Source organism: Magnolia sinica, chromosome 4 (genome assembly GCF_029962835.1).
Source record: "Magnolia sinica isolate HGM2019 chromosome 4, MsV1, whole genome shotgun sequence".
NCBI lineage: Eukaryota > Viridiplantae > Streptophyta > Magnoliopsida > Magnoliales > Magnoliaceae > Magnolia > Magnolia sinica.
This window is the reverse complement of record NC_080576.1, coordinates 36,554,421-36,571,158: the sequence shown is the minus strand read 5'-3', so window position 1 is coordinate 36,571,158 and position 16,738 is coordinate 36,554,421. Positions and strand designations below refer to the sequence as shown.

Sequence of the window (16,738 nt, the reverse complement as noted above, 5' to 3'; positions counted from 1 at the left end):
GTTTGAGAAAATTTTCACGATATCTTAGATTTATTTTTCTTCATCATTTGGTTTACAAGTCACAGTCTCTCAGAAAGAGCTTTAATAAGAGTGCGTTTGGTTGCACCAAATGTCATGAAATTTTAATGAAATTTCATGATATTTAGGGCTATCAAATGCAGCCTAGGGCCAGCAACCTGTCAGGTAGTGGTCCACTGTCAATGTGTTAAGTAAGCATATTTTTCCTAGTCCGACTGTTCTAGTTTTGGAGCCATTGAACATATCAGGGCTCATCGCGGGCTGACTCGCCTAGTCTCAAGTCGAGTCAGGGCGACTCAGCCATGTCAGTCCAAGGCACCTCCTATTTCCAATTCCGACAAAAATGCGAGGCCGTCGTGGTTTGGTAATCCAGACCATTTGGGTAGAACATGGCCCAAAAAATTCCCAGCGACCTAATATTATTTCAGCTGCAGTCCATCCCTAGCATAAGAGACAAATCTCATTCACCCAACTTGCAACAATTAAAATCCATGTTTGGAGGAGTTACATGGGTAGACTCAGTCTGAATTCTTTTGAGTCCTGTAACCGAGTCGTCTGTGTCGGGCTGAGTTGGCCCAACTCAGCACCTTGCTTTTCCAATTAAGACTCGCCGGATTACGTGCGGCCTTTACAGTGGGCCCCACCTTGATGTATGTATTCTATATCCACGCGGTCCATCTGTTTTCCCAGATCATTTTAGGGGCATGAGCCCAAAAATGAAGCTGATTCAGTTATTAGGTGGGCCATACCATAGGAAACAGCTGTGTTTGACCATTAATGGGTCACATAAGTTTTCAATCAAGCTGATATATATATATATATATATATATATATATATATATATATATATATATATATATATATATATATATATATATATATATAGCCAGGTTTGTGTGGCCTTATCAACAGGTTGGATGACAAATAAACATTACGAAACATTAAGGTGGGCCTTAGGAAGTTTTAATGGTATGGCGTTTAATCGCTACTGTTTCCTATAATATGGTCCACCAGAGATTTGGATCTTCTTCATTTTTGGACTCATGCCCTGAAATGATCCGGCAGAACGGATGGACGGCGTGAATATAGGAAACATATATCAAGGTAGGGCCCACAGTAAGGGCTGGACTGTTGGAATAAGGCCGGTAACACCTCTGTTGAACTGAGTAATAGGGTGGTAGCTTTCTTGCTGCCTTTCACGCATTGGACCGGTCCGAGTCGTCAAACCATTGATGTATGAGAAACATGGATGCGGATTCCGTACTGAGTATAGCATGATGAGGAAGCTCTGTAAGGCCGACTGTGATGTATAGGGCTTATCCACGCCGTGTATCTATTTTTTCAGCTCATTTTAGAGCATGACTCAGGTGGACCACACCGCAGGAAATAGTGGGACTCGAACAACTACCGTCCGGAAGTTTTGGATCAACTTGATATTTATGTTTTCCCTTCATCCATGTCTATGTCACTGTGGGCCTAGGAAGGTTTAAATAGACTTCATTATCCCAATTATTTCCTTTGGTGTGGTCCACTTGAGCTTTGTATATGCTTCCATTTTGGGCTCATGCCCTAAAATGAGCTGTAAAAACGGATGGACGGCGTGGATAAGACATGCATCACGGTGGGCTCCACAAATTTTAGTAGGCAATTCCATCCTCGAAACATGAAATGTTAGGGAAACATGATCTATATTCACCGTACGTACATGTAATCCATATGATGATGATGAGTAGAATGGCCTTGTTTTTATTCCAGTGCACGTTTACAGCGGCCAGCAGGTGATGAATGGACCCAACCTGTAGCACGGGTGATATGTTGGCACGTTTGCTGCGAAGAACACCGTAAGCTCAAGGAGTTCCATCTTGAATAAGGATCAACCTACATTAAATGTGGTCCGTTGGTCTTACTTCAAGAAGCATCCATTTGGACACATGTGAACACGCCTGGATTTTAGGCCGTCTATAAATGCAGGATGGGCCACCATATGAACGAGCCGGATCTATCTTTGGGTGTGTGTGGAGTGCATGAATTTTGGTTTGTTTTTTTTTCCGAGGTCTGTGACTCTGTGGTAGCAGGTATATCAGCAGAGAAATTCAGGATCGTCAACCGATGATGTGGATAACTTAATTACTCGGGTTTTCAGTTCTCACAACTGAGGGCGATGTTCCGGTAATCGGGACCATTCATCTGTTAGAGTTCAAGTGCGTGGACTATGTTTCTAAAATCTTCTCCCAATCCTAACTTTTCGATCTAAGTTCGATCCTCGGGAAGCTTCGGATGCGGACTGTGTAGTGCGGAGCTCACCACGCTGGATTCTCTGTGGGTCCCACCGTAATATATATGTTTTATCGACGCCGTCCATCTGTTTTTCCAGCTAATCTTAGGGCATTAACAAAAAATGAAATATATCCAAAGGTCAAGTGGACCACACTAAAGAAAACAGTGGAGTTAATGATGTCCACCGTTGAACAACCTTCGTAGGGCCTACAATGATGTTTATTTGTCATCCAACCTGTTCATAAGGTCCAAGGGACCTCGATGAACGAAAAAAAAACACATATCAGATTGATCCAAACCTTTGGTGGCCCCAAAATTTTTTCAACAGTAGATGTTCGATTCCCACTTTTTGTGTGGTGTGGTCCACTTGAGCTTTTCATATGCTTAAATTTTGGATTAATGCCATAAAATGATATGAAAAAATGGATGAACAGCTAGGATGAATCACATACATCTCTGTGGACCCCACAGGGAATCCACACCACGCTGGAGCGCTGTGAGCTCCTGATGACGCAATCCGCGTCCGGGAGATTCCAGCAGTGAATTGAGAGACTTTGGGGATCGGACCCGGATTGCGTACTACCCCCGCCCGTCCCTAGCTCCGAACGGGCAGTTCTGTGGGCGGGCCTACTGTAATGCATCTGTACATTCAAATCGTCTATTTCTTTTTTTAAATTATTTTAAGCATGAAAATAAAAATAAGGTAGATGCAATGATCAAATATATCACACTACAGATGACTCTTGCATTAAATTTAACTGACATTTAATGCTTTATGCATTTTAATACAACCAAACTTATTATTTGATGTGGTTCACTTGAGTGTTGGATATGCCTGATATTTGTACTCATGCCTTAAAATAATATGAGAAAAGGGATTGACGGTTTGGATGTACACATAAATGATGGTGAGCCCATCCACAAACCTGCCCGTTCGGAGGTAGGGACGGAATCGGGTAGTACGCAGTCCGCGTCCTTGCGGATCCGGCACAACACAAACACCAATGGTCATAAACAGTGGGCCCCACTTGTACCACTAGAAAGCCTCGCGCGATGGATCCACACCGTTCATATGAGTCTCAGATTTTAGTGATCTACACCGTTGAGTTTATGGTCCTTTCCGTGTATTTCAGTTGGCCAAAACCCTCCTCAGTTGAACAATCATAGCCATTGAATCTTTTTTCTTTTCCATGTGGACTGCCTATGTCCATTTTAGCCGTCCATTTGTAGGCATAGATGGTTAGGATTTTCACCCCAGGTGCATATTTTTCCAGCACAACCATTAATGAAGTGGTCCACCAGATGAACAATCTGGATCACCAGTGGTGGCCACAAGGAGGATGGGAGGCGGATTGTGCCGTGAGGCCCTCACCGCACATCACCATGGTGTGAATACCCTATCAGGCCCACCATCATCTATGTTGTCCATCCATTTTCTTAGTTAATTTTAGGACATCAAACCAGAATTGAAGCATATCCAAAGCTCAAATGAGCCACACCACATCAAATAATGGGACACTAAGTCCACTGGTTGGACCCTTCCTAGGCCCAAAGTTATGTTTAATTTTCGTCCAACCTGTTTTAACAAAAACTATATTAATTCCCACTATTTTTTACTGCGTGATATATCATCTTACCTTGTAAAGAAAAATTTACCAGTAAGTATTTAATTCCCATTATTTCTTATGGTGTGGTCCACTTGAACTTTGGACATTTTGATTTTGATCACATGCTTTAAAATGAGCTGAAAAAAAAAAATGGATGGACGACTTAAGTGTTCTCAGGAAACCCTGTGGGCCTACATTGAATGAATGTCTTATTTACACTGCTCGTAGGTCTTTTTATGTCATTTTAAGGCAAGAGCTCGAAATTTAAGCACATCCAAATTTCAATTTCAAGTGGATCAATGGGGATAATGACATCCACCGTTGAAACCTTCTTAAACATGTAGCAATTTTTAATTATCCTCCAGCCGGTTGTAAAACACAAATATAAGCATAATCCAAAACTCACGTGATTGATAAAGTTTTCAACGGTAGGTGTTCAATTTACGCTGTTTCTTGTGGTGTGGTCCACTTAAGCGTTGGATATGCTTTAATTTTTTGTTCATGTCCTGAAATGAGCTGGTAAAATGGATTGACGGCGTGGATAAGAAGAATACATCCTGATGGGCCCCACAGAGTTTACTCAGTGAGTTCTAGCGTGCTGAGTTTGTACGCAATCCGCGCTTCCTTCCTGCGCACAATCCGCATCCACGAGGATGCCGGTGATTCCATGGGAGAATCCCAACACGTGTGTGAGATCCAATCCAATCATCAGATGGGCGTCACACTCGTGCACAATAAATAAACAATTACGAACATATTTCCAACACCCCACATTCGACATTCTGGTGTGACACAACGGACGATTAGATTCGCCTGACTTTAGACATATCGCATCGAATCGGTGGGAACGGCCTGCTCGGCGGTTTAAATCTGACACGCGTGCAACACGTTGACACGCAACACTCGCTCGAGTTCACGCCTTCGGTTAAAATTTACCAAAGTAGATGCTGTATTTTAGGGTAATTATTTTTCCGTGACGGCAGTCGATTTCTAAGGCACGTATGAACGAAAATGGAGACGGATTGGCTACTCCCCCTGACACCAGCTCTGTGGCTAATGGTCGGTGCTCTGTGGGCCCTACCATGATGTTTCATCTATTCTGCTAATCCATTTTTACAGATCAGTTTATGGCTTGACCAAAAAAAAGGTAGGGATATAAATCTTAGGTAGGCCACACCACAGGAAAAAAAATAATGAATAGATATTCACCATTAAAATACTCTTAAGACCCACGGAACTATTTATTTTAAATCCAATATGTTGATTTGGTCATAAAGATACAAATGAAGGGAAGCAATAAATATCAGCTTGATCCAAAACTTTAATCGCCCCAGAACGTTTTTAATGGTCAAAATTCATTCAACACTGTTTCTGTGATCCACTTGAGATTGAGATGTACTTCATTTGTTTTATCATATCATAAAATGATATATAAAAATAGAGGGATGGCATGCATGACACACATGCATCATGGTGGGCCCCACATAGCACCGACCATCAGCCAATGGCTGGTGTAGGGGGAGTAGCCAATACGTTCCCGACGAAAATACCCCTGGGGCTCCGGACGCAGATCAGAAGCAGGAGAAAAGAGAGTTAATTTCGTACAAAATAAATTATCCCAAAAATAGGGGTCTACTTTGGATGGTTGTGGTCATTCGAGGCTAGTAAAGTAGGTAAAAGGTGATATCTACGGTAAAAAAAATTACCCCGCCTTTGTAAGCGAATTCGGTGTGACCCGGATAATACCTTGGTGGGTGTTTCCTTGGCAGTAGGGCCCACAACTTGATGTATGTGTTGTATATCCACGCCGTCCATCAGTTTTTTCGGCTCATTTTAGTGCATGGTACCCCAAAATGAAGCAGATCCAAATCTCAAGTGGACCACTTAGCAGACTCAAATGGTCATTGGACGAACACCATTAAAAACTTCCTAAGGTCTACTGTAATGTTTATTTTTTAATGATGGGAATTAAATCCCTAAATGTGTGGTCCACTTGAGATTTGGATTTTCTTCATTTTTGAGACCACACTCTGAAATATCCGGAATACTGATGGACGGCGTGGATATACAACATACATCATCAAGGTGGGCCCCACGGTCAGGACAACACCAACCAACGTGTTTCCCGGGTCACACCTAATCCCCTGCCCAAAGCCTTCGTGGTCGTTACCGTAAATAGATTCAAAAACAGGCCCCTCTAATATAACCTTTTAAAGGAAAACTCCCTCTCGAGCTGCCGGCTTCAACAAAAACCAGCATCGTTAAATTCCTTCCCATTTCTCTCCTTTCTTCCCAAAATCCCCCAAAAAACTATGGCATCTTTCACCACCACATCTCTAATTCATGCCCAAAAACCCCTTCCCCTTCCCTTCTCCCACTCAAAACCCTTACCAAAAACCCACTCTCTTAACTTTTCTTTCCCAAAATCCCCCAAAACCAACCCTAGTATTAGTGTCAGGGCTTCTTCTTCTCATCCTCCAAAACCCTCCCCAAACCCTCTCCTCCAAGCACTAAAATCCACCTCCAAAACCCTAATCCTCTCCGCTGCTGCCGCCGCTTTCATCATCGGAAAATCCTCCCAATTTCCCGCCAACGCTGAACCTCCGGTTTCAGTTGCTGAAGAGAAACTGGAAGAATCGGAATCCGATCAATCGCCGCTCTCGGAATTCCTCGAATCCCACACTGACGCTGTCGACTCCTTGAAATCCCTCCTTCAGCAGAAGCTCGAAGCCGGCGAGGACTCCGAAGCGCTGACGATCCTGAAACGCCTTGCCTCAGCCCAGCCGTCGCAGCTTGACTGGAAATTCCTCATGGCTCGCCTCTTCAACGAGATGGGTGAGACGTCGGAGGCACGGAGAGTCTTCGAAGAGATCCTGGCCGTCAATCCCCTCTCCTTTGAAGCGCTCTTCGAGAATGCGCTGCTGATGGACCGGTGCGGAGAGGGCGATGCGGTGATCCAACGGCTGGAAGAGGCTCTGATTATTGCAAAATCAGAGGAGAAAGAGAGAGAGGCGCGGGACGTCCGTCTGATTATGGCGCAGATCCAGTTCCTGCAGAAGAACGTGGAGGAGGCACTGAGAAGTTATAGGGAGCTAGCGGAGGAGGATCCTAAGGATTTCCGGCCGTATTTCTGCCAGGGTGTGATTTACAGCCTTTTGGATAGGAACAAGGAGGCGAGGGAGCAGTTCTCAAAGTATCATGAGCTGTCGCCAAAGAAGTTTGAGGTGGAGGGATTCTTGCAGACGCCGCTGTCGAGGATGAAACTTTTCGGGTCAGATTCAGAGAATTGACAAAATACACATAACAGAGAAATTGAATAATTGAGGAGGTGAGTTTTTCTTCAGTTTCTTTATAACGCGAAGAGAGCCTCTGCGAAAAATTTTGTACCGTTTCTCGTTTTTCTGTTAAGCTTATAGTAATGATGTTGAATAACGATGACAGATTTGCAGGAAATGTAACAGAGAAATCTTTTTGAATTTTAAAGGCCATATTATATAGTTCAGTCGGGCGTGTTCTGCTCGAGACATGGTCAGATACAGCGGCTGTGCTGATACTGCCATTTTTGATCTGTCCAAAGTATCATATTGGTACAATATCCAACCCTTTCAAGAGATTGGCTGGGCCATTATGGTCACCTGGCAGAACAACCAGGCCGATCTGCTCATTGGATGGGCAACACCAGTACAGTTGAGTTATTCCATTGGCTGTCTATAGATTTTTACTATGTGGCCCACCCAATGAGTGGATCGGCCTGATCTCATGTGAAAATGCTCGCTTCACCATTCATAGTTATGTGGGTGCGTGGCTATTCGCTTATGTGGATGAGATCCACCCCGTCCATCGGGTGTTTTGACAAGGGCCCCAAAATCAGGCTGATTAAAAACTCAGGTAGACTACACCATGGGGAACAATTGAATTGGAAGTCCCACCATTAAAACTATCCAAATTGTTTGGGGCCCACCTTGGCATGTATTTGCCATCCATTCCACTTATCTGAAGAGCCACCCAAGGATGAATGAACTACCTGAAAATCAGGACATTCCAAGGCTCACATGCACTGCATAACATGAATTTAGAGTTTTGGGCATGATTTTACACCGTTCACTATGGTGTAGCGCACATATGTCTTGGATTGGACTGATTTTTAGGATTGATGGTGAAAATATGGTAGCGCACCTGATGGACTGGGTGGATCTGATGCACATCTTCCTCCACGTGGTGCTTGGTTAATTGTAGGCACACCCTCTGCCCTACGCGTAGTCACGCTGGTGAAGTCCTTTCTCAAGTCAGGTGAGCATCTTGTTGTGCACCACCTTTTGCATGGATTGGAATACCCGACATGTTGGGAGGGAAGGAGAAGGCTGTAGGTGGGAAAAAAATGGCTGCATTGATGCAGCTGCTGTATCTGACCATATTCTGTGGATGAATTTCTTTTGCTTTACACAAACACAGCACAAGCATTGTGATCTTCACATTCTTTATATTGCAGCCTAATCCTTTTTTTGTTAAAGTGGAATTCCTTATAAACTATATATAAATTACTAAAACTTTAACTAATTTCAGAGTTATTTCTAATGACACATGAACAATCTAGAATAAGAGTAGAAGACCAATAATAAGAAACTGGTCTGTTGCCCATTAGAATAAGATCAATAGTTAGTTCTCCATTAGTGACTCAATAGGCATCGTGCCTGTTGCGAACCGGCTTTGTTCATGTGGCTCATGGTTGAATTATCCAAGACATTAGATCAATGCCCCCCCATCATGGAAGGATCATGTCCTAAAGGTCACCCATATTGATCGATGTTGCCCAATATGTTACCTTTTTAGTATTTTTATTATTTTTTTCTGTTGAATGTGGATTGTTGGTGCCTTTCTTTGCATGCCAACAGTTAAAAGGTTAGAATTGTCCAATTTAGGAGATTCTTCGAGTCTGGTCCACCCATAATGGGAGCCACAATCTCAATGGTCTGGCCACCAAAATGTGGTTTCTACATGTATAAACTTGGGTGCACAATAGGGCAGTTTCCTGTTTTCGCGTACGTGAGTGTTCTGTCCAAGACATCATGGATGGATGATGCCCGAAAGATCTCCCAAGTTAGAAGATCCCTGTCAGCACTCTGATGCCCCAAAGATCTCCTAAGCTAGAAGATCCCAGTCAGCACTCTGATGGCCCCTATGATGGACAAGGTTAAGAACTAGGCTCTAGTTGCAGGATAACATACAAGATTCAAAATATTTTAATCTACCGTATTGGGCATGTATTGCGATAAATTCATCCTGAGATACAATAGAATGGGTTGTTATGCCAACGATTCGCAGCGACTCTACTCAAAACGCAGTTGAGTCACCATGAAACTTAATTGTGAGAGGGACTTGGTCTTCACTCGGCATGACTTTCCACGACTCGAATCAAGTCGCTTGCTTGCAAAGAGTTCTTTCTTTACTAAAGAGTAAAAGAGAGGGTTCCAAAGGGTTGGTGTTTTCTTCAAAATTTCCTATTTTTATCTGTATAGTCAACTGAAATATTGAAAGAAATTACTAAATTAATTATTTCATATCAAGTCAAATAAAGACTCATTTTTGAACTATGCTCGACGCATTGTACTAAGATCCAATGCCATACTACGGTCCAATATCATTGCAAGAAATTTTTAGTGTAGTCCAATATGTTGGGGTAGTGCCCTAGAAAACCAATGTTTAATTGCTCATTGACCTATTTCTCTGTATTAATCATTCATCGGCTTAGTTTATTTTTGTGGAACATGTTTATTATTACAGGTTTGTTGTCCTAGGTGCACTGAGATTGGACACATCTGCCTATGGTCATGGAGCGGTGATCTATAAATCTGTGTCTTGGCCATAACCATCCATGTATTTGGATGTACCCGTATCATTCAGATTCACCATCTTATGTGAGGGGACTAACTTGGTGTTAGGATGAACAATCTCCACCATTGGGCTCGACTCGGTGTCGGTGTGCCTTCTCCCCACCTCTCATAAGAGAGTGTGTGTGTGTGGATGGTTTCTTGACTAGGGGCTTTTGATCACTCACATTAGCAGAATCACTTGCAAATAACTAATCATAGAAGCCCATCATGCCTAGAGTAGAATACACTTGTGGTTGTACCAGCTCCTTCAGATCCCTTGACCTGAGGATGCATGGATGGAAAGATCTGATTGATATTGCTTTGGCTCACTTTTTGAGGTTACATAGAAGTCACTGAAAGTTGGTATGGTTGGGCAGTTTCATCAGGATTGTCAAAGTCCACGTGATTGACACGTCATCCACTTTGTTTTTTTTTTTTTTTTTGTTAATTTAATTTTTCGGTTAGCTTGTTAGTACACACCCCACTGTCAGTTCACACTTCACTGTTAGCCACCCCCTTAGGGAATCGATACCAAGACCTCAGTGTTGAAACGAGGTATCTTCACTCAGTCTACCACTTGAGCTATGGATCAAGGTGTCATCCACTTTGTTTGACATTAATATGTCAGCTAATCTTATGGTTACCATCCATTAATGGACCCACTTATGGATTGGACCACGAAATCACTTTTATGCATTCATACTGCTTGTAATTGTGTGGTCCGTTATGGGTTCTTCAATTTTGGATTTTGAACTATGTCCATTGGTTGTACCATACTGCAATCTGCATGCATGCATTCCTATATATTTAGCATAGCTTAAAACATATATGTAATGTAGAGTGGTGCGGTTGAGAGAGTATAAGATTTGCTGCCATCTTTGAAATTTTTGCTAGCCGAAATCAAGTGTGTTTTTCATTGAGAGAGAATGATGATCATGCTCTTGGGATGGGAGGCATTGGTGTGAGGAAATCAGAGCACTAGTTTCTTCTCCACAGGAACTGCTATTCATTCTTTTCTTTTTGTTTTCTTCATGGAAGTTGTGTTTTTCTGCTTCAATCAAAACTTGTTAATGTAGTTAACAGTTTCGAGTCGGTTCAGAATATTTGCAAGAACTCCAGATGGAGACGCCCCCTCAACAAAAATGAGGGGTCTAATCTCATTCTCTCTGTGGAATGTATTTTCTGGATGGGTGTCTTTGGCATTTTTCCATATGTAGATGGAGAGGAATGTATGGGCGTGTGCATTCGGCCGGTACGACCTCCAAACAGGCCCTTAATCAATTAGGATCACAAACACATGGTTTGCCATTGTTGGACAGGCAAGAGGCTTTGGTTTGGTTTGGTTGTTCGGGCTCTCCACCAATCTGATGGTTTTCCACTTTGGGTGGGGGCAAGATATTGCAAGTGTAGGTGTGAAAGCAAGGTGAATGAGATCAATTGATAATGGATCTGCCAGAGGCACGAAATAAGTCTTAATGATCCTGACCATTCAATTGGTGGGCATACAAAATGGATACTAGAAAACCCAAATCAACAATGACTCGGTCATTTAGAAATAGTTCATTAGATGATTAGTGACCATGTATTCCAGGTGTATGTGATGGACTGAATGATTGGAAATCTGCGTACATTACACATACTAGGCATCAGCTAACGGTTGGATTCTTAGCTCGCCCTCCAATTGTCGACGTTGTAGATTCAATCAAGGGCGCTGTTAAGCTCCAGAAACCTAGTGGTTAGGATTGCAAGGAGCATTTGTCCAACACAAAGACATGGTGGGGTACAGCGTTCAAGAGATCAAACTAGAAGAAGGTCATGCATACTTATCCACTGACGGTCTATAAGGAAAGTGTTATGGGTAAAAATGGTCGGCTTCAGACCTCGAACCTAAAGGTCGGCTTCGGCTGGTCGACTCCGGCCACCTCCGTCATTGTTATCAGGTCTCAACTACTCAACCTTATCACTAAAACTGTTCCGAGATCTTTGCCAAGGATTTCAGAAAATAGCTACAATATGCACCTGCCAACTGAGGGAAATTTTCATTTACGTGACTAGTAACCATGGCTATAAATAGAGCCAAAAACCATGGAGAAAGTTACATCCAAAAACTCCAATTAGACTGAAACTGAAACCCTGAGCATCGGAAGGTCACCTGCTATAGTCAGGGTCTCCATTGTCACCTTATCTTTGCAAGTATCTGAAGCTCTGGATAGGACGACCAGATTCACGCATCAACAGTTGGCGCCGTATTTGGGAACAACAACAAAGCCATTCCCATTGTATTTCCTGTTTCCAGTAACTCCACAATGGTAAGGGGAAAAAAGAAAACTTTACCTGCCATTGCTGCACCCGATGCAGTCTTGGATGAGCACTCCATGGACCCTTGGAGTCTACCCTCGCAACATCAGGCCGATTCTGCCCTAGCAACGCATGCGCCACGATCTCGTAACTGGGAAAGCCAGCTCGTCTCCTTGGAAAGCCAAGTCGGGGCTTTAAACAACAACGAGAACAGACTGATGCAAAATTTGGAAAGGTAGAACCCACACCTCGGCCAGGAGGGAGAAGGTGGTGCCGCCATTGAATAGTCTAGACCTCCACAAGGCCCTCCGAACCCACAGGGAGTCAGACTGTAACCAGGGCAACATAGCCAAGCGTCCGCTCAAACTGTAAGAACCACCACGTTTGCTGAATCCGATCTGCACCATATGCTGGAGAACAGAAGGCGTGACAAAGCCCTTAAGGCATTAGGGGAAAACGAGGTCCTCTTGGAGGCAGAACTCAAGGAGCTATGAGGTCATATCAGTGATATTTGTCAAGCCTACTGTGCTCAAATACCGACCTCTGTTGACGCGATGCTGGAGGAAACCGAGCCACAGTTTATCGACGACATCATGGGAGCCCAACTCCCGCCCAGATTTCGAATGCCGCAGATCGACCCCTACTTCGGATCCAGTGACCCAGCTGAGCATTTGGAATCATTCAGGGCATGGATGGAGCTCCACGGGGCATCGCGCTCAATTATGTATCGAGCCTTCTCCCTGACTCTGTCAGGAGCAGCACGGAAATGGTATCGATAGTTAAAGTCAAAGTCCATTAGCTCATTCACACAGCTCAGCAAGACCTTCATTACGCAGTTTATTGGAGGAAAGGATAGGCGGAAGCCAACGACTCACCTCCTCACTATCACCCAAAATGAGGATGAACTGTTGAAAGACAATATCGCGCGTTTCAACCACCAAGCAATGCAAGTGGAAGGCTATTCATATTAGATAGCTCTGTTCGCCATGATAACTAGTCTCAAGGAAGGAAGATTCTTCTTCTCGATCGGCAATAACCCTCCAACAACCTTAGTTGATCTCCTTAACCAAGCCCATAAATACTCCAATGCCGAGGAGCTGTTCAACTCGCAAAAGGCCACACGAAGTGCTGGGAGTTTGGGCAAGGACAAGAAACACAAAGAGGAGATGCAACCACAAACTGTCAACAATAAAAGGAGAAAGGGACAATGACTCAAGCAAGGGTCAGCATCCGAATCAACAGCCCGAAAATAGATTCCGTTCCTACACTCTAAACACTATCCTCGAGCAGGTCCTCATGGAAGTTCGTGACAAGATGATCTTGAAGTGGTCGAACAGGATGAAGACTGATGTTGACAAATGAGACAAGATAAAGTATTATCACTTCCATCATGACCACAACTACGCTACCAGTGATTGCTTCGACCTCAAGGAAGAGATTGAAGCCCTCATCCATAATGGACATCTGCGGGAATATGTTTATAAGAGGAGGGAGGAACTATCAGAACAAAGGACCGAACAACAAGGTCACAGGAATGACAATGAAGCTACAAGAGAAATTCGTACTATATTTGGCGGGTCTGCAGGAGGAGGAGACTCAAACAGAGCTCGCAGAGCTCATGCCAGGTGCATACGCCTTGGGAGCTCGGAACATTCGCCGAAGAGGATGCCCTGGTGGTAACCATGACAATATCTAACCATAAAGTGCACCGTATCTTGGTGGACACAAGCAGCTCGGATGACATCCTCTTCGTCGTGGCCTTTGACAAAATGGGGATCGAAAAATCCCGCCTCCGACCCGTCCGGACTCTTTTGCTTGGATTCGCTAGAGAGCGAGTCACCTCTGAAGGGAGTATACTACTTCCAGTTACCGTAGGAGAGGAACAAAACCAAACTACGATGATGATTAACTTTTTGGTGGTGGACTGCCCCTTTGTCTACAACATCATCGTTGGCCGACCATCTCTCAATAGCATGCGGGCGACAGTCTCAACCTACTACCTTGTGATGAAGTTCCCCACCGAGCACGGTGTCGGGCAAGTTAGGGGTGATCAGCACGAGGCCTGTCAGTGTTATTCCATGGCGTTAAGGGCAAGAGCGCGACAACATACAATGACCGTCACTACCTTCGATCCCCGAGAGGAGTTATTCGAGAGAGGATCCCTGATGGAAGAATTGGTAGTTGTTCCTCTTTGCGATGTCGACCCGTCCCAAACAATGTAGGTCGGCTCATTGTTGGCCCCAGGTCCACGTGAAGAAATCATTAACCTATTGAAGCAACACACCGATGTCTTTGCACGGTCTCATCGGGATATGCAAGGCATCAAGTCAGAAGTTATGGTCCACAGGTTAAACGTGGACCCTGATCACTGACCAGTAAGACAGAAGTGGCGAGCGTTCGACCCTGAGCGATACGCCATCATTGATGAGGAGGTTGGGAAACTCCTTGAGGTCGGATTCGTTGAAGAAATCTACTACCTTGACTTGATCGCCAATGTTGTGCTGGTGAAGAAATCCAACAGAAAGTGGTGGGTGTGCATCGATTACACAGATTTGAACAAGGCATGCCCCAGGGATAGTTTCCCTCTCTCGAGGATTGATTAGCTGGCTGACAGTACGACATGACATGAGCTGCTAAGCTTCACAGATGCCTACTTAGGCTACAATCATATCACTATGCATTCGCACGACAAGCAGAAGATGACCTTCATCATCGACAAGGGTCTCTACTTCTACAAGGTCATGCCTTTTGGATTAAAGAACGTTGGAGCCGCATATTAGCGGGTTATGAACAAAATGTTTGCTCGGCAGATCGGACACTCTATGGAGGTTTATATCGACGATATGCTCGTCAAAAGCATCAAAGCCATAAACCACGTAACCAATATCAAAGAAATGTTTACCATATTAAGAAAATATCAGATGAAATTGAACCTGAGCAAATGTGCCTTCGGCGTTAGCTAAGGAAAATTCCTCGACACTTTGGTCAGCCAAAGGGGAATAGAGGCAAATCCCAACAAGATACAAGCCTTGTTGGTTATGAGTTCGCCTAGAATTACTAAGGAGATTCAGTGCCTCACGGGTAGAGTCGTTGCCCTCAACAGGTTTGTTTTCATAGCTAATGGCAAGGCAAAACTGATGTGGACAAATGACTGTAAGCAAGCCTTTTAACAGCTTAAGCAATACCTGGGGTCGCCTCCTCTACTCTCCAAGCCCAACCAAGGGGAACCACTGCTGCTTTACATGGTTGTCTCACTCGCAACAGTGAGCTCATCCCTGATACGAGAAGTCAGAGGCAAGCAACTTCCCACTACTACGTCAGCAAAGCACTAGTCCCAGTCGAGACTAGTTATCCTAACGTTGAGAAGCTCGTGCTCGCCCTAATAGTATCAGCACGCTGCCTCTGTCCTTACTTCCAGGCCCATACCATCGTGGTCCCAACCAATCAACCTCTTCGTCAGGTACTCCAGAAGCCTGAGGTCTTGGGAAGGCAAACAAAATGGGCGATCGAGCTCGGCAAGTTCGATATCAAGTATCAACCCTGGACTATTATAAAAGGCCAAGCAGTGGTTGACTTCATTGCTGAGTTCACCAACACCGAACTCGCAAAACAACCTGAAGAGTGTAAGGACAAAATCGATCCCCACTTATGGACACTTTATGTTGACGGGTCCTCCAACTCTAAAGGTAACGGGGCATGGATTATTCTTGTCTCACTCGACCAGACCCATACCTAATACGCCTTAAGATTGGGATTCTCGACGTCCAATAATGTGGCAAAATACGAGGCCCTTCTTACTGGGCTTAGATTAGTAAAGGCAATGGGAGCTCGAACTCTAGAAGTTTATAGTGATTCCCAGCTCATCGTTATCCAAGTGGTTGATGACTATTAAGCCAAAGGGGAGAAGATGATCGCTTATCTCTAGAAGGCGAATGAACTCCTCGGCCAATTCAGTAAATGCGAACTTAGCTTGGTCTCCTGAACCCAAAACTCCCGAGCAGATGCCCTGACAAAGCTAACATCGACAGCCGACGATAATATCGCCAGATCAATCCCAATCGAGTTCCTGCCTAAGCCTAGTACAATCAATTTGAGCCAGAGCAAGTGCTTCCCATTATCCCCATTCCGAGCTAGATGGATCCGATCGTAGATTACCTTCGGGAGAGCAAGATACTCGAAGACAAGATTGAAGTGTGCAAATTTTGAAGCAAGTCGGTCCGGTATACCATGGTGGGAGATATCTTTTACAAAAAAGGATTCTCCTTACCATACCTGAGGTGCCTCCGACCTGAGGAAGCTGAATACGTCCTAAAGGAAATCCATGAAGGGATCTACGATAATGACTCCGGTGGTCGAGCCCTCGCCCACAAGGTCATTCGACAGGGATATTACTAGTCAACCATCCAAGAAGACGCTAAGAATTACACTAGGAGATGCGCAAGTGCCAACGATTCACTGTGATACCTCAACAACCATCCGAACAGCTAACCCCCATGATCAGATCATGATCGTTCGTTCAGTGGGGAATCAACATCATCGGCCCACTATCGGTAGGCAATGGGCAGATCATGTTCGCCATTGTTGCGGTCAATTACCTTACTAAATGGGTTGAGGTTGAGCCATTAGCCAAAATCACCAAGTAAAATATCACCCATTTTGTCTGGAAAA

The 16,738-nt window shown here is 44.2% G+C and overlaps 1 protein-coding gene across 1 annotated transcript; it reads left to right on the top strand.

Moving 5' to 3' along the window:
• The first annotated feature begins 6,095 nt into the window (after positions 1 to 6,095).
• On the top strand, positions 6,096 to 7,404 carry LOC131243024 (protein SLOW GREEN 1, chloroplastic). Its single transcript, XM_058242079.1, has one exon. It carries the CDS (start codon positions 6,215 to 6,217, stop codon positions 7,190 to 7,192), a length of 978 nt encoding a protein of 325 aa, XP_058098062.1. The 5' UTR covers positions 6,096 to 6,214; the 3' UTR covers positions 7,193 to 7,404.
• The last annotated feature ends 9,334 nt before the right edge of the window (positions 7,405 to 16,738 follow it).